The 27351-nt window shown below is 39.7% G+C and overlaps 2 protein-coding genes across 11 annotated transcripts in view; one reads left to right on the top strand and one right to left on the bottom strand.

Annotated features, from left to right (window-relative positions):
- PAK1IP1 (PAK1 interacting protein 1) lies at positions 1-16223 on the bottom strand. Of its 5 annotated transcripts, none has more exons than XM_054381708.1 (13): positions 16161-16223; positions 15234-15396; positions 14128-14248; positions 13960-14034; positions 13259-13311; positions 12655-12800; positions 12467-12564; positions 11607-11706; positions 9987-10116; positions 5304-5387; positions 3590-3691; positions 1744-1831; positions 1-1082 (listed from the first exon to the last, which is right to left on the bottom strand). In XM_054381708.1, exons 1-13 carry the CDS (start codon positions 16221-16223, stop codon positions 977-979), a joined length of 1329 nt encoding a protein of 442 aa, XP_054237683.1. In that variant the 3' UTR covers positions 1-976. The 5 variants fall into 5 exon arrangements, with proteins under 5 accessions (XP_054237683.1, XP_054237685.1, XP_054237684.1 ...); XM_054381710.1 differs by having other exon boundaries at positions 1045-1285; XM_054381709.1 differs by having other exon boundaries at positions 1045-1553.
- LOC128967556 (tRNA selenocysteine 1-associated protein 1-like) overlaps positions 16015-27351 on the top strand; it is a 12927-nt gene continuing 1590 nt past the window's right edge. Inside the window, exons 1-9 of one of the 6 annotated variants that reach the window (XM_054381717.1) lie at positions 16015-16053; positions 17394-17573; positions 18872-18952; positions 20116-20249; positions 20800-20931; positions 21910-22029; positions 23837-24038; positions 24675-24720; positions 25505-27023. In XM_054381717.1, coding sequence (XP_054237692.1) covers positions 18941-18952; positions 20116-20249; positions 20800-20931; positions 21910-22029; positions 23837-24038; positions 24675-24720; positions 25505-25641 — 783 coding nt within the window. In that variant the 5' untranslated portion in view covers positions 16015-16053; positions 17394-17573; positions 18872-18940 and the 3' untranslated portion in view covers positions 25642-27023. Of the gene's footprint in view, positions 16054-16497; positions 16531-16804; positions 16828-17045; positions 17242-17393; positions 17574-18871; positions 18953-19940; positions 20018-20115; positions 20250-20799; positions 20932-21909; positions 22030-23836; positions 24039-24674; positions 24721-25504; positions 27024-27351 lie in introns of those variants that run through there. The other 5 variants (XM_054381718.1, XM_054381719.1, XM_054381716.1 and 2 more) reach the window with 5 other exon arrangements.

A 27351-nucleotide genomic window follows, 5' to 3' on the forward strand; every position in this document is an offset into this window, starting at 1 on the left:
CCCCCCTACACAGGAAGGATGTAAAAAACATGCCAAATTAAGGTTTGTGACATATTTTACTTGTAGAAAAACAACATTTTATCATAATTTCACAATAAAAAGAGGTGTGGTGTTATACAGACATGGTATATGAACTTGGAGGGCAAGAGGTAAAGCATGCTGTAATACTCAGTATGAATTGTGTAGTATACACTGATTTTTGTATTTGATATCGAGCTGATTACTCCTGGTACCTCTTTGTGGATACTTTCTTAATTGCAGGTTGTCTTGGTTTCTGTTGGGGTAGAGCAATGTTTCCTTCTTAGTAGCAAGAATAGTGCTGTGGTTTGGATTCAGTATGGGATTTGATATGAGAAGAATGCTGATAATATGTTTTTAATTGTTGGTAAGAAATCAAGGCCATCCCAATTTCCCATGTGTGCAGGTGCATGAGAAGCTGTGAGGGAACATGTTGAGAGCAACGGATCCAAACTGGCCAATAGAGTATTCTGGATTGGACAATGTCAGGTGCTGCAGCCCCTCTGCAGAGGGCAGCAGCTGGACAGGTGCAGAGTGCAAGATTTCTTAGCTGACCAATTACTCAGCATGCTGCATAGAGCAAAACATTAACATTCCATGTGTGCCAAGAACAACATCCTCATGTTGGCACCCTTTGACTGGAACACACTGCAAAAGCCACCTCCCTGACATGCTGGCACCTCTTATTGGGAAAATATTTTAGCTTACATATGCGGTTGAATTTTACTGGTTAGGTGATTGGTAACAGTGTATGAAAAACAGCCACTGCGAGCTGTATGGCAGACTGGGGAGGTTAGGGCTTCTCTAGGGAGTTTGGTTAGGGATTCAGCTAGGGCTTGGGTATAAAAAGGATGTTGCTAGGGATATGCTCGGGACTTTTGTTAGCTACTTTGTCTGTTAAGGGTTTCCAGGACATCTTCTCTAAGTAGGACTCCAAAACTCTGTAATGCTAGGAATTCTACAATGCAGCAATAAAGGACTTCTGAAATTTTCTGCTCTCTGCAGAGATTTCTGGAATCTCGTTGCTGTTCAGCAGGGGGGTTTGTGCCTTCATTCGTGGTGGCCTGAATTGGGGAAGAACAACAGTGAGGTTCAACATAAGAATGAAGGTTAGCCAGGAAGATGGAGCTCACTTTCTTCCACGATTGTGATTTTGGGGTTTTCTCTTCTGGAATCTGTATCCAAGAACAGGCTGGGCCTTGGTCGGTAGGTGAGGAGCAATTGCACTGCACATTACTTGGTTTTATTTTCTTATACTGAAGTGTGTCTGGAAAAAAACATCAAACCCAGGACCAATTTCTCACTGCATGATAATACCTCTACCAAATGGCACCCTGTATGTCAACTATCCCATTATTTTACTCTCCTTTATATAAAGAAAAAAATTGTCTTGATAAGAAACTTCTTCCACGTTCTTGCTTCCGCATTCATGCAACTTTGCTATCAGGTTTCCTCATCTAGATATTAAGCTGCAAAATTACTTATCGTGGGGCTTTTCCAGCATCTTCAGCGCTAACTTCCCAACCATTAGCAAACTATATAGGGGGGGAAAAAGACAGAATTAAACAATAATAAGAACTTGCCAAATAATTTGCAACTACTTCCCATGTAACTAGTGCATGAAAACAAAACAGATATACAGAAATATTCACTCCCTCTTGGTTTAATTAAGCAAATAAGAAATCACACATAGGAGGTAAAAAAACCAAGTATATTGTGTTGTACCTGACACCAGCAATTAGCCCTGCAGGCATGAATTTTCCAGAGTTGTAAAATCTTGTTCCCATGATGGCAGTCAGTGTTCCAGATGTAACTTCAATGAGAGATTATAAAATCCAGTTAGCAGAGATGCACATGTCCAAGAGAGATGCTATGACTCTGTGATTCAAAACTAACACAACAGAGAAGTAGTAGCATCACGTAAAAGGTGAAACAGGGTTATTTGATGTAATAGACAAAGAGAATCAGTTAATTGTGTAAATCCTGGAATACCTCAGTATGTGCAGTGCGAATACTCTAAATCAAATTCTAGCAGACAGTGCACTCCAAATGCTTCTGCACACACTCCTCAAATTTCTTTGTCAAAACGTGGTTCTTGGGAGACTGGAAATAATCTCTGCTGCACTGTTCTGGAACTCATGCAGAGATAGAGTATCTCTGTGTGCAGGCAGATGACTAAACCTACGCACATAATTCCCTGACTTCTCATAAAAGGAAAAGAGCATTTTCATGTCTAGCTTGTACTAATGTTCTAAGAATTAACTAATTTATATTTGCAAAAGATTTCAAAGGGAAATGTGAAAAAACATGCCATCAACTGCAGAAAGTGCAGTTATTTAGAAAGACTGAGCTGGAAAGAAAATTGCTTAACAGAATTAGCTCTGTTCTGACTCAAAACAGGACAGGAGTTTTATCTAAGAAAGCAGAACACACCTCCAAAAACTTCAGTGCATGAAAAGGATAAGACTCTTAAGTTTCTGAATTACTGAAATTTATCTGTTTCTTGTATTTGGGAAAATACTTTGTCTCTGTCTTGTTAAGCTTGCTGTATTTGCACTTTATTCCAGTTATTCAGACTTGAATACACAGTACATGTGGAACTGGGGTACCCTGTAGACAGTGATGAAGTGGAAAGAAATGCTGAGCCTTTCCTTTTCACTTCTGACTTTCATTTATCAAAGAGCCAGATGCTGTGTCACTGCTTCAGTGGAAAAAATGCTATAGCTCTTTAAGCACTCTTTTAAGGTTCAGTTGAACCAAAGGAATTATCTACATCTGTGATAGTTTCAAGGCTGTGCCTTTAATTTCTTCTCAGCCCAATTCAGTTGTGAAATACCCCAGTTTATTAGTAAATCTGAAAAATTAAAATCATACTATTTTGCAACTGATGTGAGCTTTAGACAGGCACAGGTTAAAGTGATAGGTGATAACCATCCTAACTTGATCACAACTCAGAAACACAAAAATTGGATTTTGGAGATCCACACCACATTACACACAAGTTGTTAAAACCAAAACACTTATTTGAATCTGATTTTGCTGAAGGATGTGAAATAATGGTCCTTGGTTTGATTATTTTTTGTTAAATCAGTTAAGTTTCACTTTATCCTAGCACTCATTTCCTTCACGATCTGCAGGTTTTTTTGTGTTCATAAGACAAACTCTTATGGTAAGTAATGTGTATTCTCCTGTCCTGTTGTATGAAAGGAATGAAAATGTAAGGTTGAAGTATCACCCAAAACACACAATACTTGCAAAAGGGATGAAGGAATGTATTAAGAATCACTGATCAAGACACACCAAGACAAGCAGTTGTTGCGATGCATTATTAATATATTATTTAAAGAAAGTAATTAAGTAATGCTAACAGTTCACATTCCAGGGAGAACACTGGTATTTGGCCACTAAAGGAGATTTTTCACTAAAACACAAATGCAAAGATTGGATTGAAACTGGATATACAACACCATCAGTTTAACTCTTCTGCAAAGACTTCTAGGCACTCATTTTAAGTATGCAATTTTTTCAGGCTAAACATAATCCCTTCTAAGTAATATTTTAAGTTACTTACTCAGAGAAATCCACACATTGTTTGGATTCTGTGAGAGCTGATAGGCACCCAGTCCAGCCAAGCTCCCAAAGACAAGGCCAGCAGCTAGTGATGGGACACTACCTGAATAAAAGATAATGCATTTATTATAAACTCACACTCACACTTTTCTTGCCTTGTTTTCATATTCTTCCCAGGGCACCTACTGCTGACCACCATGTCTGTGGGTAAACAGACCTGCGTGTAGAAGAAGACACCATCTTAGCCCTGTGGATTAAAATTCCATTTTCTTTTGCTTTCTCCAAGTTATTAGTAGGGATATGATAGCTATTTTTCTTTTCTTCCCTGCAAGTTACCATAAAAGTTCCTGTTTCCCCCCTTAAAAAACCTGATTCCCTTGCCTCAAGCATGAGCATGTCCCATCTGGGAGCAGAGGGTAAGGAAGACACCTACCATTTCATAATGGCCTCACAAAGATATAGATGCAATTCATTACATAAGTTCTCAGCATTGTCATAGAGTCATAGAATTATCCAGGCCAGAAAGGACCTCCAAGATCATCAAGTCCAGCCATTTTGCCCACTCCATCAAGTCTGTCACTACACCATGTCCCCAACCAGATCCACATGGCTTTTAAACATGTCCAGGGATAGTGATTCAACCATCTCCCTGGGCAACCCATTCCAGTGCCAGACAGCCCTTTCAGTGAAAAATTTTTTCCTGATGTCCCGTCTGTACCTCCCCTGGCACAGCTTGAGGCTATTTCCTTCTCTTGTGAGAAGAGACCAGTGCCTACCTTTCTACAATCTCCTTTCATGCAGCTGTAGAGACCAATAAGGTCTCCCCTCAGCTTCCTTTTTTTGTACGCTATACAGCCCCAGTTCCCTCAGCTGCTCCTCACAGGACTTTTCCCTCCTGTGCTAAACTCCTCTTACAGCTCAAAGGATAAATCAAGCCAATAGAAAACAGACCGAAACAGGCATTAGCATCTATGTAGTCAAATGCACTGGCAAGTCTTACTGACTTCAGCAATGCACCTTCATTATCACAAACTCTAAGATGGCTTAGGGATTTTCACAACTGAAAAGAGAGAATATTGCAGCAGGGATGAACCCACAACTCTGTCTGAAGGAGGACAAACTCAGAGGAAGGTCAGGAAAGGAAAGCAGTAGGTCAGAGGATGCAGTAGCTCATGATGCAAGGCTCAGAAAAGGAATAAGTTTAAGGGCTGATTTGCATTGTTAGGCTTTACTTGGAAGCAAGGATCCTTCTGAAAACTCTCTGCAGCTTGCAGAACTGTTGCTATCAAACATTAAAATAAAAATAAATCTCTGAGAAAAACCAAACCAAACCAAACATGTGAATTATGTCATTTTAAGATACACAACATTTACAGAATGCATGTATTTAAAATAGTAGGGGAAAAGCCTTTCTCAAGTGACCTTATCTCGGTTAACCCAACAGCACAACAGAGAAGCAGGGTACCAGCATCCACCAGAAAGCAATTGTGGTCTTATCATACCAAAGCACCAACTCAATCCAAAAAGAACCACACCCCAACAGAACCAAGTTATCAGCACATGGCACAAACTGATAAACTTCGTATATGCGTGAACTTTGAGATACGAGGTGTTGGTAAAAAGCTGCCCAGCTCACACAAAGTTACTGAGGTGGCGGTACAGGGTGAGGGGTGGAGGGGGGCGAAGGAAGATGCAAGCATCTTCTCGCACTGTACCTGCTTTTGCGTAGCCAATGATCCCTCCTGATGCCACCAAGGCAGCGTAGCCAAAGCCGAGCCAGTCCACTGCCATGCTCAAAACTAGAAGACAAACTGGGGTGAGGTTCTGTAGCTCTTAATTTTTTAGGGAGAAAAAAAAAAAGCAATAGCATTTTGCTCAGAAGGGCTTTCCCACGAGAAAGGCTTGCCTAAAGCTTAAGCCCTGAACCGAGCCCAGAAGACGAAAGCCGCTTTTCTAGGACCCAGCTCTCACCTGTCCGGCAGTTCCACTGCACAGCGACCGGGGCGGAGCAAGCTGCGGAAGGGGAGGCAAAGAAGCAACGCACCGCCGAAAGCTTCCTTTTTCCGGTTGTACTAAGAGAGAAAACCCAAACCAAACTGAAAAAGCGATCGGGTAGGGCAGGGTGCGTACGGCATTCCAGCGGAGACGCGTTGGTGTCTCCTCATGTACCTACAGAGCTATGGGCAACTCTCCCGGTGTTGGCGGGAGGGAACCGATGTGCAGAGCAAGTCCCCCTGCCTACAGATGAGAGAGTACAGTGTGGTTGCCCATTGAGAGGTAGAGCTCCCTCATAACTGCTTTTGTGTGCACCCAATCCGTTCCAAAAGTGGGGGTATGTGGTGCAGCTGAGAATTTGGGTTTTGGTGTGGCATTGATGTCAGGAGTTAAAAATTTTGAGGCTGAATAAGCCTGTAAGAAAGCCTGAAAGCAGGATAACAGGAATGGAATGCCCATAAGACTAAAGGACAAAGGTTAAAATAATCAGAAAAAAGACACAGTAACTAAGAGCAGCATCTAAAGACAGTAGAGTTCTGTCAGCCTTTGTAGCTAATGCCTTGTTGTGGCTTCTTTACATAACTAAAGACCGATTTGGACAAAGATCAAAACATTGAAGCATCTCCTACACAACCTATAGGGATCTTAATACTATCTCCTACGTAACCCCACACCTCTAGGAAGAGAATTTTTTTTTACATGTAAATGTAGGACCACCTTAGTATAATTAATTAGGTGATTATACGCTGAATTAGGTAATCGATGGAGCATGTATACAAAGATTTATGTGATGTAAAATCATATAACCAATTGTGTAATTTCTTTGTTCAGTTATATATAAACTGCTGCTGTTTGAGCTCACAGGGGCTGGATTTGTTATTTATCACCCATTTTTTCAGAACCTAAATAAAACGATTTGCAACTCTGTGTCCATAAACTCGTTTCAAGTGCTGAAACTGGGTTTCCTCATGTAAATGGTGCTGCATGACTTACTCTGTTGGCTTATGCACTTGTCTCCCGTTGACATTTAAACATATAGAATGAAAAAGCACTCCTGCAGGCAGGTCCCAGAGCTGAGGAGCTGCAGTTTCTCTTTGTAATGGAAGGCACAAACCATCAGAGACTTGTGCTTTCTGCAAAGTGGAACTTCCTCTAGCTGCATTTCAAATGTTCCCATCTTTATGAATTAGACTAATAGTCAGGAAGTGGAGACCAGCTTCATTCCCTTGTTGTCTTAAGTGATTTAAACGGAGATCTCCTGTCTCCAGGCAAAGTGTTAGAACCAACATGGACCTAAACCACAATGGATGGGGGCTCTCTTTTCTGTCCAAGCTGTATAATAGGTATAAGGTTCAAGTTTCACCAGCCTGTTTTGTAATGTGGCACTGGATTTTCTCTTGAAGCACTGGATTTTCCCTAACAGGGGAAGCAGGAAAACTGGAATAAGCCTACAGATGCCAGAGCTGCTGAACTCACCTGGGTTTTGGCTGAGATGCTGCTCACTAGGCTGTTTCTAGCAGCCATGGCTCCCTCAGCTGTACTAGCATCATGCATGCTGACTTTTTCTGACACAGGAAGATCTTTCTCACTGCTGACATCTCCCTCTCTGCTGTGCTGCCTCCCTGATATCATTTAAGCAGCTCCCTGGAAACTAAAATGGAAATTGTGCTCTCTGTAAAGGAGGCTGTCCATAAGGAAACATGAACAAAAAATTGCCAGGTACTGGGTAGTAGCTGAGCATTCACTCAAGGTATAGAAAATAGGATTTCTCCTCTCAGGACTGTTTTCAGTATCTCACCTTAAAAGTGGTTGGGACTTGTCTTCTCTGTCTCCAGTTCACAAATTGTTCTAAGTGTCATGAAATATGCAATACTTTGTTACTATATTTAAGATACCTACACTTGAGATGCATAATTCTTTGTTACTGCATATTGTGTAATATTTCATTCTAAGTCTAAACCTTAAAACCAACATTCTGTGCAATTTTTGCTTTTTAACTCTTAAAATTCCATGCAAATTAGATTTTTTCCTGGTGCTTCAGAGACCTTGCTTCTGTAATTGTCATGTCCATGAGCTCATAGATTCAAACATTCAAATAAAAAGTGTTTTAGTAATGGAAGCCATTTTGTGAAGAAGTAGTATAGAACAGACATAACACTTTACAAGTGAAAACACTGTTTTCATTGTTATTTAAGCTCATAATTTGTAAGACCTCTATTTACCATAGGGACCTTGTTACCAATTAGAAACCAAGTCTGCAAACATCTAAGTCCTGTATACTTGTCTGTGTTTGGCACACGCAGTCAGAGTATTATTAAGGTTAAAGTTAAGTTCAAGCTAAAGTAGAACTGAAATCCCTTTAATGTTGAGTTTAACTGAGCTCATATAAATCACCTGTAGGGAATATTCAGACAAGGGGTTGTGATAATTTATCTAAATAAGGTAAACAGTTTCAGATAAGATACCCACCTCTAATCCTGTCACTGCCACATCAACTGTCTCCTAACAGCACTCATGATGCTCACTTTGTTTCAGTGTGAAGCACACAGAGCAATATATCTGGAGGTACATCCTGGTTTACATCCCTAAGACAGCCTGCATTCCTGTCTCCAGATTTGGCTCAATTTTATTTTCTCATTCTCTCTACCCTTTCTCCTGCTACACAAAGAAGGAAGAATAAAGCATTAAAGTGAATCAGAATAAAGCAGAATTACACTGAAAAAAACCCAGGAGAAATAATGACTACTCTGGTAGTGCAGAAAACAACATTAAAATGCCTCACTTCGAAAGAAATAAAGAGAACATTTAGCACAACGATTTGACCTTGCTCTCTCCAGCTGAACTTTGTTTTTCCCACTATATATTTGTAATAACACTTTGGATAAAATCTTGCTCCCACTGACTGAGAAGGTCAGGAATTCGCTTTTTATTTAAGTGCGGAACAGATGGGTGACATTTTATCAGCATGACAAACAATTCAAATGCTAATTTTTTTTTTATCAATACAGCTTAGATTAAGGACTTGAAAAAATACTATGGAAAAGAAGAAGAGATACAAACTCTTCCACCTAAAAACGTATATCATATTCTGGATGTGAACCATGGGTGCAAAGGCTTTTAAGAAAATTAAACGCCTTAAGTATGGACACAGTAAAAAAACCAAGCATTTTGCTTATAAATTCTATGTGTAAGTTTGCATCAAGAACTAGAAAGTATGATTTGTTGCGCATGTATAAATATATTTTAAGTAATTTTAACATGTTCCTCATTACAGCAGGAAAAGTAATGCATGACAAAGGCAAATCGTATTTTGAGTCAAGTGAACAGTAACTTTTCCAACCTTAAAATGCTAAAGTGCATGTCGTTTTAATAGGCATTTAAGTGAGACAAAAATGTAACTGAGACAGATGCAGCTGTTTTTATCACTTTACCTGGATTTTTCAGAGGAAGTTAAAAAGTGTATGCAATTGGCAATTTCCCCAGGATGTTCATTCAGATTATAAGAGTGAAAACATTAATAACTTTTAAACAAGGAATCAGTTCAGGAGTATGTCCTGCCAGAAGCTCACATCCTTATAAAAACTGTAACATCAGCATTTACTTTTTTATTCAGGAGAGAAAGGTGCTGCATTCATGCTGAGCTATTCAGTTTCTTTTTCTTCTTTTGCAGTGAAACTTCCAATTTTTGTTTCTCTGAAGTTATTTTTCTTTTTGCTGTTTTATCACTTTTATCAACCCAAGAAACTTTGTTTTTCCCAACTATTAATGATATTTCATCTTCATTTGCTGAAAAAAAAAAGAAATTATTCATACTGATATTTACATCACCTTTATAGTCTAAAAACGGGACAGAGCTTTATTTTTATCTCATTTTTTAAAATGAGTTATTAATGATTTTTTATTAGCAGTGAAATGCACCATTTATGGTAGTTTTACCTGTTACATGAAAACATCTGAAGGTCTAGTATGCAAATATATTATGATACAGGAAAACAACAGCAAAAAATGTATACTGAGACGGACTTCCTAAGTTTGCCCAAATGCAATGGCCTCAGATCTCATTTTGCTCACAGGAAAGCAAGATGTCCAGTTTTATCAAACAATTTGCTCTTTTCTTACCTGTCTCAAAAGCTTCACAGTAACTTCCTTGGTACATTAGTAAAGAGAAAGCAAACTTTCATATAACAAAAATGAAAAGAGGCTTTTGCCCTCCAGAAGGACAAGAGGGCATCAGAGAGAGATGCTATCAGATTGGTAAGGATATCTCTATCACTTGCCAGAGTCATCTCCCCAATATTTCAAGATACCAAAACTTTCGTCAGTGTGTATAGTAAAAGTCTCCCACTTAGCATATTCTGCTTCACAGCCACATTGTCAACCAAAAATACACACAGTTCTATTACCTTGAGATGATGATGTTACATCTCTATCAGAATTTTTTTTCACTTCTGAAGCTTGGTTAAGCCATACTGCAAGACAAGTCAGCCTAGCTTTGGTATTGACTTCACACAGTAAAGATGGCTCATCTTCAATCTGAAAAGAACAGAGAAGATCGATTAAACATTATTTCATTTATCTTTACATTTACTGAAGTATTTGAAGTGACAGAGTATCTTGCCACTCACAACTTAACAATGTTTAACACTAGAGGCTGTGTGTTAACGGTCATATTGTTATATTCCAGTTTCTCACACCATTCCCCAGTGGTGGCTTTACAAAAAGCTCCCAATGGCTTTAAGACCATATCTTGATAAGCAAGATGAGCGGGTTTCAGGCACATGAAGGTAAGGCATTTTTTCACAGGAAAAATCCCAAACAAACAACCTGTTAATGGTTTCAGAAGATTCTGGAGAGTAAAAGGATTTTTTTTCTTGGTACAGATAAAATAATTTGAATTAAAATAAAATTACAGAAACGTAGAATTGTTTAGACTGGAAAAGACCTTTAAGATCATCAAGTCCACCATTAACCCAGTACTACCAAGTCCACTACTAAATGACATCTCTAGAAGTTAGTGATTATTAATCTGAAGTTACTGCATCAGATTCCTTTTCTTCTTCACAAATACAATGCTGCTGATTAAAAATAATCTCTTCGGAAAGTGTTTCAAACAGGTTAACTACAGGTGTACGAGTCAGCTCTGAGAATACTTGAGCAAATATCAGGGGATAAAGTGTCAACAACATATGCAGTATAACAGCATCAACTCATTTTAAACTACCTCACAGAGCTGGGCAAAGCAGCCTACAGAATTGTACAAAGTTTTACAGAATTTTGCCTGCACAGGGAAAAAGAGGGATTTTCACTACTGCAATTCAAAGTATAAAAATAACTAAAGGGTGAAATTAAAAATCAGTGAATTCAGGTGAGATATAAAGTGTGTTGACAGATATTTTTTTGAGCTATTGAAGATTTAGACCCTTTATTACTAAGCACTACATGTTAAAAAAATCAACTTCTTATTTTTAAAGACAAATAATAAAGAGAGAGAGCAGATAATAAAGTTGGGAAACTTTAAATACTTGCTGACCTGTGCTGCTCAGAACTGTTTGAAAATACAGGAAATAAACGTACCCAGGACAACTTTTTACCCCTACATGAACAACTACCTCTGCCACAAACCATGGAGTTTGTGTTTTTAAAAGAGCAACAACAGGCATCAACACTACAAAAATTCACAGCAGTCCTTAGAGCATGTACAACTAGTTGTTAAGTCTGACTAGGTAGATCTGAAGGGAAGCAAGACATTACATAAAGGATCTCCATAATATCACTAGATTTTATAGTTTGTTTAAAAAAAAAAACACAAACTTACAAAGATACAGAAATACACAAAAGTGCACAAAAATATGCGCAGAGACTTATACAACTCTACTGTATCTAACATGAAAGAAGGTGAAGACATCCAGATTTCAAATAAAATTTCCTCAGTGATCTAAAATTCATCTTTGTAACAGAACTATCTGCAATTTTGGTTGTCTGATATTTGTCCATAAATGTAAAAAGCAGTTTAACAGACTAACCTTATTGAGATCCAGATTCCACATTTTAATGTAACCATCACTGGATGCAGTAACAATGATGTGTTTTCCTGCTTTTTCAAAACTATAGATATCTTTTATTCTGTAAAAAAAACCACAATCCTTTGTCACTTCATAGCATGGCAGTTCACTCTGGGAAGCTGACAGAAATCAAAGATGAATAGGCAACAGTCTAAAAATGAGTATGGACAGAAACCCTACAAATGACAGGCAGGAACCTTGAATGGTAATCTGTTTTGAGTGCTGTCTTACAGCAGGAATGCTGGCCTTCGCTAGGCTTGCTACAAAGTTCAGAACAGTGTAATGATTTTAAGCACAGACTAATAACCACATCAATGACATTTTAGCTAATGCTTTTGTGTTTTGATTAATTAAAACCAGCATTTGAACAAATATTTGGTATGCAATAACAATATATGATTACTCTCCTATTGTCTGGACCGACTACAACTGGCTTGTTTTATTTAAGCATTCTAAAGAGTCAGATTCTGTAAAGACTGGTTCAACATACTTTAGATGGTCTTGCAGGAAAATACCGATACTCAATTTCTAACATGCATAGATCACACACAGAGAAGGGGGTATGTGTATATGTGTATTTCCACAAACACACATAAATTTAGAACCGTAGAATTTCTAATTCTATACCCTTGCTTTTTGTAACAAGCATGGACAGCACAGTATTTGTGTTCATACCAAAAGCAAACAAGTCTATCCTAAATCTGGAATTTAGTGCATAAATACATTCATTTTCTGTACCAAACCAATAATACAATATGCTGAACTTTACTGAGTATTCCTCCTTGACGTAAATATTTAAAGAGTAAACAAATATATAATACCTGTTTTCATGAGCTTTAAATTCACACAGGCATTTTTGAGAGTCACAGCTGTAGAACCTTAAAATTTCATCATCTCCAGCTATGGCAATTATAGAATCCTTGGAACGGGAAAAAAGAAATGTCAGTCTGATTCCTTTCATGTGTTTCAAACCAGTTAATTTCCCAGCCCCTTTCCTTTTTGTACTTACCGTAATAAATCTAAGTGAAGAAATCCTCTTCTCTGTTGTGATAGTGCCAATGATTGAAGCTGTGTCAAGTTTGTAGATATCCACTTTATTTGTTATCACAGTCACATACCTCTCTCCACCAGGGGACCATTTAATTATGTGAGCATCTGTACATATTGAGACATTTTTAAACACACGTACACAGGTTTTTTGCACTCTATATTGCATGAGAATATAAACATAAGAATCTTTAGAAGCTGCTAGACAGTTTTTATCTAAACTTGAGAAAAATAAATTTAAAAAACCCAAATAACCTACAATAAACAACTATGCTCTTTAATATTTATTTCTAATTATCTGAAGTACGTATAGAAAAAAACACCAAATGACATTTATTTAAATGTTGTGGCATCAGATTTCAAGGAAAAAAATTACTTTAGTGTCATTATGTTTTCCTTTTGATAAATTAAGGACATAAACTTACATATGCTTGGCTGCATGTGTAAAAAAGACACTGTGAAAGCTGTTAAATGACTGGTTGACTAATTCAGTCTACTTTTCTTTACACAAAAAACAAAATTATCTAATTCCACTTTTTGAAGTGGATTTAGACTGATAAACTCACTTTGCTTCAGATTTTTGATAAAGGCTGACCGTCCTTCTACAAGATTCCAAGTTCTGAAAGACAACAATAGATAATGTGCATCCTGGTTAAAAAAAACACAGTGAAGCTGAAGTCCTGTCTGCTAACATAAGGCATCCAAAGGAAGCTTTTAAGCATCTCTATGCATTGTACTCCCTTCTTAATGCAACAGAAAATGATGACTTCATGTATTGCTTGCACACTACGACACTGGATTTGTGACATTTATTTTATAAACCTGTTTGCAATGCAGAGCCCCAAAGGAGCCCAATAACAATTTAAGCTGCTAAAATAGCACTTTATGTATTTGAAGTACAGCAAGATGTACACACCTCAAGTGGTAAATTACTTTTCTCATACTAAACAAAAGCTTACAGGTTCAAGAAGTTTAAATAAATTGTGTTCCAAAATGTAAATGTATTTATATATGAAAAGTGAATATAAAGAGTCAGAGCACAACAAGAAGGTAGCAACAGCAAGGACTACTTTTAAAAGACTTTAAAATATTGCTAGTACCTAGAACTTAAAAAAACAAACTAATGGATCTTTGAAGCACTTGAGGTCCAGGTTAAGTTTTATCAGTGTAGCATGGTCTACACTCAACATGAAACTGTGTCATATAACAATTCATTAGGAGTTGCTGAATTATGATTCTCAGCATTCCTTCATCAGTTTTGACTCACCTTAGTGTTTTATCTGTTCCTACTGACAAAGCTAATTTCCCAGAAGGATGAATAGAAAGAGATGTCACATGCCCCCTGATAATAAGAAAGAAATATATTAACCACATGTACTCTTTACAAGGAAAATAAACAAAAATGTACACAAATATGCAGGTTTAAAAATCTCACTTATGTGCCTTAATGGATTTCAGGCATTCCCATCTCTTTGTATTCCAGATACAAATCAATCCATCTTCAGCCCCACTCAGTAGATGTGCAGTACCATAGAACTCCAAACAAGTTATTGTGCCTGGAAATACAAACCAGAGCTATCAACGATGTCATACATTCTGAACAGATGTCACACACAGAATGTATAAATTAAAAGAGAAGCTTCTAGCATCAAAACATGTCAGCTACTACCACACCCTTGGAAAAATCCAAATAATTTCCTAAGTATTCTTCAGAAAACCCTCAAGCTTTCTTGTTATGTTCTATCACAGATATGCTCTATCATTTTCTCTATAGCCATACAGGTCTGAACTCCAGCCACCGGCTGCTTTCCCTGAAGACCATTACTGAAACACTGTAGCTCAGATGACACAGAGCTTCTACTAGTGTTAAGGAATTCTCATATGTTAAAAGCTCTGATTATGACACAGTTGAATTCACTATGCATGCTGCTTCTTGCAGGCACCAGATTAATCATACGAGTTGAATGCAGGTACCACATTCAATCTAGCTCCATGGTTATCATGAGGAAAGGACAATCAGATTTGTGCTACAAATGACCCAAACATGGTTATTTGGATGGCCACTAACTAATGTATTACACAACTGTAGTTCAGCAGGCACATAAAATGGGAAAGGTAACAAGTTACCTCTTCCGGCAGCAGCAGCCTACTCTCACACATGATACTTTTTTGTGTCTATGACACAAAAAGGATATCACAAAGATGGTCACTGGGAGTAGGCATGGTTTAGATAAACTGTTGTGGTCGAACTAAAACGGCTCCAAGGCCATTTGTGGGCCATAACTTCTTAAAGTAGTTTAAATTAAAAATAACTGGAAGAAGCAGCTATACTTGTGGGCTAATACCCCAAATCATTTTTAGATTTTTATGCTCACTTTGCTTGTAAATGTTTTTTAAGCTTACCTTGCATGTATTGCTGCACCATCACTATTAAAGACTTACTAAAACCAAATAAAACTAAAATTTTCTTGGTCTGGCAAGGGCCAGCTTTTCAGCTATAACTTTCTATCAATTATATTTTAGGAAGCAAACCTCCCTTACCATTGTGCTGCAGCAATGCCCCATGTTCTATCTTCTTTTTCATGTCATAGATTTGGATTGTCTCATCTCTGCTCCCAGTGACCACGTATCTGTTATTCACTGCTACTGCTGACAATGAGGCGGAGTGGGCATGATGTGTAAAATCAGGCACAACTGTCCAGGGCTGTAGATGAAATACAAAACAAACAGATCTTTCTGAAGCTTACCATAGTGAGTTTCAACTTCAAAATCCTGTATTTTTTTCTTTTTTTTTTTTTTAAGAAAAAACTGAAAAAGTGTACAATGGAATTACACTTGGCTACAAGTATAATGGGATCTTACTGAGTTAATGTCCTGTTAGGAGATTAGTCCGAACGATTAAAGTGTGCAAACTGACTCTTGTAATCAGTGTTGGGTTTAGATGGGGCTGTACGTGAAAAAGTACATGCACAAAGGTAAACCTCATGGACAAGGAAAGCAGATTATCTCTTTTCCCACCCCTGCAGCCCGAAGACACGCCTTCCACTTAGCACCGGCTCCCTTCTCCCCGTGGCATCCCTCCCTTGCGTAACTGTCCGTTCTCCGCTCTGCGCTCTGAAAGGCTAAGAGGAACGCGCTGGCACCAGAGTCCGCTGCACCCACGCGGCCGCGCACTTCTCGGACATCGCAGGATCCTCAGCTCCGGCAGCCCTTCCGCCTCCCGGGGCGTCCGTGGGCCTCCCCCACGCCTCGTGCAGGCAGCGAGGGGCCGAGCCAGAGACTGCGGGACGCTGCCCCGCCCCCGCGGCCCTTTAAAAGCCCACACGGGCGCCCAGTCCCGTGTCCGCGGAGACACGAGTCGGTGAGTAGTCGGGCAGCTACCGTGGGTCGGAGGAGTGTTGGCGGGGGACCGTTCGGGCGCAGCTAATGGCCACCGGGCGCCTTCCTTCTTCCCTCCCTTGCCGTTACCTCGTCGGGTCGCGTCGCGAACCCGAAAAGAACCTGCTCGTAGCAGCCCGCCACCAGCTCCATCCCTCTCGTCACGCTCGGCGCCAGCTTGGGGCCCTGCCGTCCTCGGCCACCGTCCGTCTTCTGCACTGCCTGCGGCTGTGCTGAAGTATGCCGAGCTGGGCTGGGACCGCGGCTAGCGGCTGACGGTGTTCGCTCTGAGGATAGCTTGCGGTCTCTGTCGACGGCTGGGGAGGGTGAAACGTTGTGGGGGTGGCGAGGGTTTGGGGTCCGCGGGTCAGGCGCGGCGTGGGGCAGCCCGTCTTGGAGGTCCTCTCAGGGCGGAAGCGGGGCTCGCGTTGCTGCTTATGGCGACGCGGAGCTGAGAGACGTTAGTGCTGGGAGCGGGGTGGGGAGGGGGAGGAACGGGGGATTGCGGTGAGCGAGTCTGGGTTATGGGGGTTGGTGGCGGCGAAAGGGAGCGTAAACCGACTCCAAAACGGGAGCGGGGCCCTCGACCCCTCCTATCCCTTGGGGCTTCAGAGCCGCCGCCTCACGGCGGGCCTGCGGGGCAGGGAGGCCCGGCGGCCGATGGGATGAGGCCCTGTTGGTGAAGCAGCCCCAGGCGCGGCCGGAAGAGCACCGCGGCCTTCTTCAGCGTCCCGCGGGCACTTCCCGTTTTTTAAATGTATTTTTTTTCAAAATTTTACTTAATCGGATTTTTTTTTCCCCATTATCACGTAGTACAATAAAGGGGAAGGGCGGCCTGAGCGGCGGTGTGGCCGCCGTGGAGGGCCGCGGCCAGGCGGGGCGTAGTTGGTGCCGTGCGCCGAGGGTTTTCCCGTCGTGCCGAGTGGCAGAGGAAAATGCGTCACAGTGCGGGTCGGCCCTGGGTTTGGTGGCTGGGCTCCGGTCACAGTGCCGGCCCGCCGCGCTCAGGAAGGTTCCCTCGGCCCTAGCTCGGCTCTTGTGAGAAATTCATGTACAGTAGGGCGGATTGGCGTCCAAGCTTGGGTGAGCAGCGTTGGCGCCGCCGATTTTATCTATTGATACCTATCTTTTTGCCAGTACAAAAAAGAGTAATAAAAGCGTGGAATAAACGGTAGGTCAGATGTGTGTAATCCAATTAGGGAGGTGTTTGGTTTCTGGAGGTTAAGGTGGTCCCAGTGTGACTGGCAAGAGTTAAAGCAAATGTAGAAAATACCATGTTAATACATGCTGTTTCAACTGCTTTTAAAATATTTTGTTTTCTAGTGAAAAGATCAAGAGGTGACAGTGAAGATCAGACGGGGGAAGAGTACAAAACTGAAGTTTTGCATGAAAGTCTGATAACTAACCAAGAAACAGTTGCATTACTTTCCTTCTGTTTAGCCTTTTGCAATAAAACCACTTTGTAGTGCAGGCCATCTGTGAAATCCTCAGGAACAAAGAGTGGTAAGTTAAGCATGCACTTGTGAATTCAAGAATTAATGTTTGTGCTGAGGGCATGGAGCAGTTGATGGTTATTTTTATTAAATAGGACTGCTTGAATCAGGAGAATATCAGTATGTGGATATTTTTAATAATCTTCCTTAAAAGGAAGAAGTTGCTGCTGATAGTTTTATGTAATGTTCACATTTTGGTTTAGTAAGAGGGCATATGCTGACTTTACTAGTATACCCCTATACTTAAGAGCATGCTTGTACTTATTTGTGTTCTTGGCTTCAGAATGGGTGTAGGAATGAAGTGCATAGTTATTCTGAATAACACCATACATGCATGCTCTGATATGGCTATCCTGTGTCAAGTTAGCCTAATCCACCTTTTGGGAGCAGTGTTATGAAGTGTTACCCTGGGTGGGTAAGCCTTTAAGGTTGTAATTGTTGTGTTATGTCAATGTGGATTTGACCAGACAGTACATAAAACATTACATAAATTCTTGCATGAAGATGGGAATTACAACTTCAGCAAAGGAGTGTCTGCACAGAAGGAGCAGCACTGGATGTTAAAAATCATCAGTGATGAATGAGCAGCTGTGTATGGAAGTAGATGCAAAATATTTTGTAAATTACATTTTTTTTATGCACTGACAAGGGAAAAAAGATTAAAGGATACTAAATCAACCAAGAGATGAATACCTCCTCAGGAAAGTATATTCCTTAGTTTAGTGACAACAATAAAAAGTTTCTTGTTGCTAACTCTGGAAGTGAATGAAATGTGTACATGAAGAGGCGAGAGAGAAGATATACCTAAGAAAAGGTGCAGGGACAGATTCATACCTGAACTGCCACCATCTCTTTATAAAGTGTTGTCAGCTGCATAATGTGTTGTACAAGGAAGTTTCTAATTTAGCTAAAAGGGGAGGGAAAAAAAAGAAAGGTAGTACAAGACATTAAAGCCTGTCGCCTTGTTTTTAAGCTACTTTAGAACATGGGGCTTCTGAAATGCTGTATTATAATATTTAGGTATTTCAGAAATAAGGGTGCAGTACAGGTGGTTTGAAATCTGTGTGATTTTCATGTGCTTTGGACAGTGGGACTATTTCAATTTAAGAAAGTGGTAGTAATTACTGGTAGTAATATTCCCACTGGCCATGTGTCTTTTCTTACCTGTATTACTTGAGCAGTGACAAGTCAGAACTTAAGTTCTAAATTAATAATGTTAAAACCTTAAGAGTTAAAACATCTTCGAAAGTAATTAATTTCAAGGTTAAGGTTCTTTATGTTCTTGTTTCTCCTCCACATCTACTTCAGCTGAGGGACTGCAGTAGACCAAACCTGTGCAGCCGTAGTCTTTGAAAAAGGCAGAAGGCCGTTTGAACCATGGCAAGCCAGGTAAGATTGTTTGGTCAGACATTCAGGCTTGTGGTGCCTAAATGGATTCCAGAATCCTACTTGGAATTCCTGCTAAATGTAAAGCTGAAATAGCTAGCTTGCTCGGAGCTGGGTATTTAGTCCTGCGATTTCTTCTGCCATAATTGGTGGCAGTCCTCTGGACATTTAATAGTATCAACTGAAGCAGGTTGGGGCATAACATTAAGCTTTGCAGTTTGGATTATTTGAGTATGAGTTCTTCTGAAGGACCTTGCGCATAACACTCTCTATATATGTAGAGGTGTTGTAGAGGAAGAACATTAAAGGCTGCGTAAGTAAAAAAAGCTGCAAAAGGTCTTGTTTTTTTTTTCTTTTTAAATTCTTGCTCTTCAGAATCTTAAGTGAGGGAGGCAACCTGTGTTAATACGGTTGTTGCTTTCCTCCCCTTCTGTGTAGTTGCCCCATTTACTTTTTAAACTGGGGTTTTGGGTTTTTCTTGTTGTTGGTTTGTGGGTTGTTTGGGTTTTTTTGTCTGTTGAGGCGGTTTTTTTTTGTGCCTCTTTCTTCCTGGCATTGTGTCTGGGTTTGAGTTTTCCCTCAGCCAAGCTAGTGCCTGTTCCCGGTCTGCTTTCTCCTTACATTCCATTCATTTGCCTCCTGTTGTTGTTCCTGGCCTGGGAGAGTGGCTCACAGCTGGATAGTGAGGAGAGGCATCTCACACAAGAGAAGAAGGATTCCTAGATGAGGGGAAATAGGGACAGCTGAGATTACTTCTAGGCAAGAGTGATGATTTCCTGGCCTCTTCATCACTCCAGGGTTTTGGGATCCTGGAGCTCAAATGGAATGCAGTCCAGTCCTGAAGCTACTTAACATTTAGGATGGGCCAACGACAAAGGGCTATCTGCTTTTTCCCTGATCCCAAGAGGAAGCTGTCAATCCTTTAGCCAGCTTGACAAGTCAGGGGAATGTGGCTGTTCATACAATCCTTTGGCTCTGTTATTTTTGCCAGGCGTTTTCCCCAGAGGCTGCTTTCCCTCATGGGAGGCGGAGGGAGAAATGGGACCCCAGGCTTCTTTCAAGGGCAAGGTGAATATGGGGAAATCACCTGTGGTGATGGGGAGTGGGAGGGAGGAATGTAAACGAGGCTAAATACTATAAAGGTGATTTTTTTTCTCTCTCTACAGGACTTGATGGCGAAAAAAAGAGAATGTCTCCAGGCCTACAGCTGGTGGAGAACACCACAGAAGAAACGGAAGAAAAAGAACAAAATAAAACCAGGAAGAATAGAGTTTGTCCCTAGTAGTACTAATTCAGTCAGGTAAAGACTTTTGGAAAGGAGAAGGCCTTGAGCTTTTACCTGTTTAAACTGATAATGACCTGCAAATGCCATCACTTTTAATGTCCTGAAATGGCAAATGTAGAGCCTGAACACTGAGCATTGCTTATGGATATGTATTGCCAGTAAAATAATGAAGGGATTTAATAGCTTTTCTCCTGTAATCACTGTGAAGTGATGGTGTAATAGTCATGACTCTTCTGAATCATGCCTTTGAGTTAATAGTTTTTTTGGATTTTAAAACTAACTTTTAAGTGTTTCATACAGTGAGTCTGAACTGCTGCTTGTGTTTTTGTGGGTTTTTTTTGTGAAGGCAGCAGAATGACCCCAGAGAACTAAGCGCTTTATGCTGCAGTGATGGCATTGCAGTTCTATACTTTACTTGGCACAGTTTTGCAGTTAATGATTGCTTCAGATTTTGTCTCCTTATTTATCCAGTGATAACGACCTGTTTATATATGTTAATTGTCTTAATACTGCAGTTGGCTACCTTAGTCTCAAACTTGACAACTGTTTTCTTATGTTTTTAAAGACCAGATTATTCAATATTTGTTGGGGAGCTTACTCCAGAAGTGGATGATTTCCAGCTTTATGACTATTTCCTGAAAAGGTACCCCTCATGTATTGACTGCAAAATAGCAACAGACCTGCTGGGATATTCCAGGTAATGTCTGCGATGATTTATAATGCTGGTGATAGGTTTGCTTCTAAAAATAATATATAGGAACTTGCTCTGGAACCGATCCTGCATTTTCTTCAGAGGCAGGAAGAGGGATTAGTCTATAGCATTACTTCAACAACACTGCTTTTAGGGTTTGTAAAAATTTCTGATTAATTTAAGCAGTTCATCATATTAACTTAGGGTTAGCCATCTGCATGGAAAAAAATTCAAGGGTAGGAAGTGGGAGAGCTGTGCACTGGGACATGTGCTGCTGTGCTGGTATATGGCAGCCTGTCTGCTTAGTCATCTGCAGTAATGAAGACCATTCCCTTTTTAAACATGGGCAAAAACATAAGGTCTGGCAAATCTTAGGGGGTTGGGAGACTATTAGTATTGGTAATATGTGTTTTAAGGCCAGGCTAGATATGGCTCTGGGCAGCCTAATCCTAGTGAAGTGTGTCCCTGCCCTCAGCAGTGGGGTTGGAACTAGATGATCCTTGGGGTCCTTTTCAACCCTGACAATTCTGTGGTAAATAAAGCACAGGAGAACTTTGACTGGGCCTAGCAGTCAGAACAGCACCTGCTTGACAAGGCTGGCTGTAACAGACCAACTCAAGAAATGAAATAAAGCAAGTTTAAAAATATTAGCTCTGTATGGTGGTAGGAGTGGGTTAATGCTACTGGTAATTTAACTGCTGTAAATGCATAAATAGAGAGGCTGATTAGTTGTACTGGGTTAAAAGGTGTTGTCTTGCTGGCTCTCAGCAAGTTGCATTTAAATACTATAGAAGAAGCTTTTTATGTATCACCCAAGATTTTAATTTGATGAATGCATCTTCTGTGCATTGTGTATGTGCCACAGGAGTTGTTTAGGTAGTAGTCACTGTAGCTTCTATTATCTAATGTTTGTGTAGAAGACAGAACTAACTGATTAACTGTTATGCATACTGTAACTTGTTTTCTCCCTTTTGAAAATTGTAGAGGGTATGCCTTTGTCAGGTTTGGTGAGCAAGGTGATCAGATGAGGGCACTGCAGGACTGCCAGAATGCACCAGGCCTAGGGGGAAAACGAATACGGCTGAGCATAGGAATTTCTAAAAGGTAACAAATGTGTGCAAGTACAGTAATGCTAAATAATCTGATTCTTGTATCTCTGACTTTGTAAAGTCTGTGGCCCTTGTTATAATGGCTATAAATGTGATGCAGTCTACAAAAGTGAAAATACAGAAGTGTTATGTTCTCATTGCCTTTTGTAGGATTGCTAAGTGAATCCAGCTTTTAAGTCCAGCCATATTGTGTAATTTAGGCTTAGCTGCTGCTCTAACCAGACTTAGCTCTTAAATAAGCTGAATGCATTTATAAATACTTTACATGTTTGAATGTGAAGAAGGCAGAAGGGACTGAAAATGGATTTGTGTTAAGGGAGCTTTTCTATCCCTTCCTTTATAAGCAAGGTAGCGTGTGCTCCTTTTACCATAGGCTGGCAGAAGAAGGAACTTTTTGATTGGGAAAACACAGAATATAGGAAGAAGCAGAAGGAAGATATTGGAATAGTTTATTTAGAGCACCAGTCTTTGCTTTTTATGTGATTAGGGCAGCAAGGAATTTAAAGTTGATTGGTTTTGAGAGGATTTTTCACTCTGCCAGCTCAGTTCTGTTAAGGCAATTCAAGTTGCAGAAGAATTGGAGAATTGATAGCAAATTTGATGAAGATACAGACCGAACTTAATATAAAATTATTTCAGTGTATTTCATGAGGCTAGCTTGCGTGTTCTGTTAAATCGTAAACACAGCTTTTTACCTGAATAATTTTCTACCTCTTCTGTGGAGTAGAAGTGCTCTTGCCCAAGAGAGCAGTGTCCAGAATATCTCTAAATTTTGAAAACCGGAAGCAGGTTTCCTCACTTCTATCACAGGAACGTCAGCAGTATGGAGAGAAGTTGAAAGCAAAAGATTCAGACATTGTGTAGTCATTTGCTCACAGGTGCAAGACAGTAGAATATGTATTTCTTAGACTCTATATGTGGCTTTACAGTAATGAAAAAAATGTAGGTATTAAAATACATACTATTATCTGAGCAGCTGATTATTGTGCTCTTCCAGCATCAAAACATTCATCCAAGTAGTTAGTCACTAAGTTGAAGAAAACAATTTGAGTTGTTTATGGTCTTGAAAGAAAGCCTAGAGAACTTTAATGAGGTGATGATACAGAGACTGTGGACTCTGCAAACACAGAAAGTTTGCCTGTACATACTCAGTGAAGAAAGGTCTTTTAATTGTAGGTGGTTTTTTTGAGTATGCAACTGCATTATCTGAATATATTTCATGATTTAGTACAGACAACGCTTTTGCATTGATTCCTGTCATTAGTGTGAAATTGTCCCTGAGAACATCTCCTCAGGAAAGGGAAAGTGGTGAAAACCAGTCAGCTGGCTCTTTGGTCTTAAGACCCAAGGTGTTTTTATACTGGATAATGGCAATGTTGACTTCACATGACAGCTATATTTTGGCAATTGTTTATGGCCTGAAAACGGAGCAGGTGAAGGTAGATGTGGTAAACTGACAGGCAGTGTCAGATGCTTCTCTGACTTCATCCCCTTGTTTCTGTGAATAAGATTTAGTATTAACCAAAAGATGGAATGGCTGATTTAAGACTGCATCTTTAAAGCAGCTGTGCTTGATAAATGTCTCTGATATTAATAAATCAATTTTTATTAGCATCTTGCTTATATAGATACTAAGAATACAGTTAAGTGTCATGGCTTGAGTTAATTGCTGAAAATTACTTTCAGTATTGGTGAAGATGAGGGTGTTTGCTTCTGTATAAACATAGCACAAGATCTGAGTTAACTGTTGCTTAGGCAACTATTCAGAATGGGGTTTGCAGTTTATTGTTCTTGTGTTTCAGACTGAAAGCAGAATTCCAGCGGTACCAGTCGTACAATTATAATGATTATTACCAAGATTATCAAAACTACTACTCTACACAGTGGAATTACGATCCTTATGCTGAATACAACAACTACAGCTCCTATGCTCCCTATGATAGTATGCAAGCTGTTGGAGACTGCTCTTTAGGAGATGCTGTTATGGCTCCAGCTGTTTTTGAGGTAAAGATACCACACACTTGCATTAAAGAAGAGATGGGGAGGAAGGGGCCAACAGTAAACTGTATGAATTGTGTAAGTCAGCAAAGAAAGTGCTAAAACTGAGATTCTGACTTCTGTGTAGTGTGGAGAATAGCTGGCTTTGATCAGGTGTATCTTTAAGTGCTGAAGTATTGCACCTATAGATTTAGATTTCTACATTATTTATTCATGTATGCCAAGTCACAGTTCTGACAGTGTAATTGTGTAGGCTCCCTTTCTTCCCGTTTTTCCAATGTTTTTTGTTCAAAGCAAATTAAATAGTTACTGTAAGATGGTCTTACCTTAGATCAGCCAGTTCCAGCAGTCATCCAACCTGAACCATATTATGGTGTGGTTTGGGATTTTTTTGCTTCTTTTTTCCCCTCAAGAAAATCAGACTGAAGCCACCGCCCTACTTCCCCACCAGAATAAACCCCAACTAAAACCTTCAAACACACTCTTACCACCCCACAAAACACCAACCATCCTAAAGAACACACCCACATCTATTGTAGTTATAGTAGGATGGAATGATTTGGGAATACAGCAATTGGTTTTAATTTGGGATAGTTTCAGAAATGAATTATGATTAAACTTAAACTATTTTTGTTTTATTAGGAAACTTCGGTTATGACTGAAATCAATGATGACCTAATAACTGAAGGTAACAATGATTCTGTCACTAGAATTTGAATTTAGCCCTACTTGTGCCCTTCAGCCATAGAAGTCAATGAATTTTGGATAAAGAATATATTGGAAATTCATAGTGGGATCCTCTGTGGTATAGCTGAGATGAGGTAGGATTTTAAAGCTGATAGTGTACGTCAGAATATAGAGAGGAATATTGTTCACAGTGCTCCACAGTAGGTTTCTTGTAACTTTGCTTATACTTTCAAATAGTCTAATACAGAATTCAGTATATCTTTGTATTGATTCTGCAGAGCATCTTTTGTGTTAAACTCATTAATAGGCAAAAAGTTTTATTTTTCTAAACCCTGAGGGTAAAAGCTTATGTTGTGGGTCATAAAAGGTGGATTCAACCTGTACTTGAAGATCTGGCACACAACTTTCTTTGGCCTGGAAGGTTTGCAGACAGTTCCTTCCATGGAGACATTTGTGTTAAGCTTCTATGATTGTCAACACTTGTCTAATGCATCATAACAGAAATTGAATGGGTGTTGGGAGAATTTAATGGTTAATTATCCTTAAATCTGCTCTTTATCTTGAAATACCAATGCAGTCCTAGTATTTGAACACAAATTCCAAAAGAATCCGGACTTGCCAGGTTTGTTTAATGTTGGTGAATAAACATCTTACTGCATTTACTAATTAATCAACTGCTTTATCATATTTACTGTATAAAGTGTGCGTTTTTTAGCTATTTACTTCATGTTTTGTGTGCATGCCTCAAGTTCTGTCACTTGCACTTACTAGGCTTTTCTTTTCAGATCCACAGCTTTACTTTGATGTTGATGAAATGAACAGACAATTTATGGAGACAAGCGAAGAACTCTATGATTCCCTCATGAATTGTCACTGGCAGCCTCTGGATACGGTCACTTCTGACATCCCCCCTGCTATTTAAGTGTCTTATAGCATGACCGTTATGACCAAGGTGCTAAAATTTCTTCTACATTACTCTAGATCATAAGTTTTAAAGCACAATGATAGTTTTGGGTTTTTTTTGCTATGCTTTTCACAGTTCCTGTATTTTTCTTTCTTTGTTCTTCACTCTACTTGGAGCATCTTGAAATTGTGTAAATATTCTAGAAATGTAAAGAGTTCATTGGGGTCTAAAGATAGACTTGCCTGTGTAAATAAAATTTTGTTTCTGCAAACCTGCCAGAAAGGGATTTTACTTACAGATGTGAAGCATGTTCTCTTCTGGCTTCTGGAATTGAGCTGGAGGCAGTAGGTGTTTTTTCATCTGTCATTGCATCAGCACACTGACCATATGTACAGAAGGGCAAACTTTCAGCTGTAGTAGCTGCAAATGGCAGTAGCTGCAAATGTTCCAAAGACTGAGCCTGACCCTGCTGCCACTTCTATTCATCCTCTGCTTATCATTACTGTTCTCAACTGACACTTGATAGCAAAGAAACTGGTGTAAAAATAATACATTCTTAAACCTAATATGTTCTTAAAGTTAGTAATCATTGTAAATAATAACTTTCTGGTTTAAATGAGGGAAAAAAAACCTCCCTGGAAATAAATATCTTCAGTAACAACTCTTCAACTAAGTTGTACCCTATCCTAAACATCTTTGTAGCATCAGTTTTTGTGCTCAGTTATAATGAGATTATGAAACTTTAGGAGGGTGACAGTTTTCAGTATTCAGGTCAAAGGAGATTAGAGAGGGCAAGGAGGAAAGTGCTGCTTTAAGTGAGCAACTTCTGAGTGGCTTCCTGTTCTCATCCTGGCAGGTATGAAGTATTTTTCAGTCATAGAGATTACTTAAGCACATGCATATGCAAAAGTATTTACTCTTTAATGTACAGGATTGTAAAGTAAGGCTGGAAACAGAAAAATAATTCTCCCAAGAAAAATAAGTAGCAGAAATTAAAGCTAATAGCTGTGGAAACTACTAAACCTAGCCAGACTCCATCTCTAGAAACATTTGTGGATGTATGGAGCTTTGAGCAACCTCCTCTAGTTGATCCCTCACTACAGAGGGATTAGACTACACAACCTTTAAAGGTCTCTTCCAGCCTAACCTGTCCTAGAATTCTAAGATGTTTTGGTACAGTCATGTGTGTTTTGGTGGCAATTAAATTAACAGCTGTGTTGGTAGAGAGGAATAAAGTTCTTCAGATTTTTTTATGATTATGTAATTCAGGTTGTGGCCACAACCTGGATGCTCTTCTTTAAGACTGTGTTGCAGAGTGATGACTTTGCTGCTGGCATGTCATTTCTCTCCTTCACAGTTTAATTCCAGTGAATAGTTTTCAGAGTCCCACCCATGAAGCACAGATGTTCTAAAACAGACAATTTTTTGGAACACTAGAGTAAGTTAGTTCTGGATTTTGTGCAGGTGTATGTGGAGGCTGAGGTAAAGCCAAAAATCTTACCTAGGTGAGAGGGGCTGCCATCAGTTTTAGTAGCTGTCCTTGCTTGCGGGGAGAGCTGGTTGCAAGGTAGATGGGAAGTTGGATTTCTTGGCTTTGTGTAAATTGTTGAGTCTTTGGAGGCTGGTGGTAGGGACAGTATTGAGGAGAATATGAGTGAGAGTGGAGTAAATGAATCCAAGAATCTGGGTGGGTAATGGAGTGCTCGTTTATGTGTATAGACTGTTTCA

This window comes from Indicator indicator, chromosome 6 (assembly GCF_027791375.1).
Source record: "Indicator indicator isolate 239-I01 chromosome 6, UM_Iind_1.1, whole genome shotgun sequence".
Taxonomy (NCBI): Eukaryota; Metazoa; Chordata; class Aves; order Piciformes; family Indicatoridae; genus Indicator; species Indicator indicator.

Coding starts and splice junctions, on each gene's coding strand:
- PAK1IP1 (XM_054381708.1), bottom strand. CDS start 16,223: ATGGAGCTGGTGGCGGGCTGCTACGAGCAGGTTCTTTTCGGGTTCGCG. Junction 10,117..11,606: donor GGAATCTGGATCTCAATAAG/GTTAGTCTGTTA, acceptor TGTTCTTTTCAG/ATTGAAGATGAGCCATCTTT. Junction 1,083..1,743: donor GGGCTAATTGCTGGTGTCAG/GTACAACACAAT, acceptor TCCCCAATTCAG/GCCACCACGAATGAAGGCAC.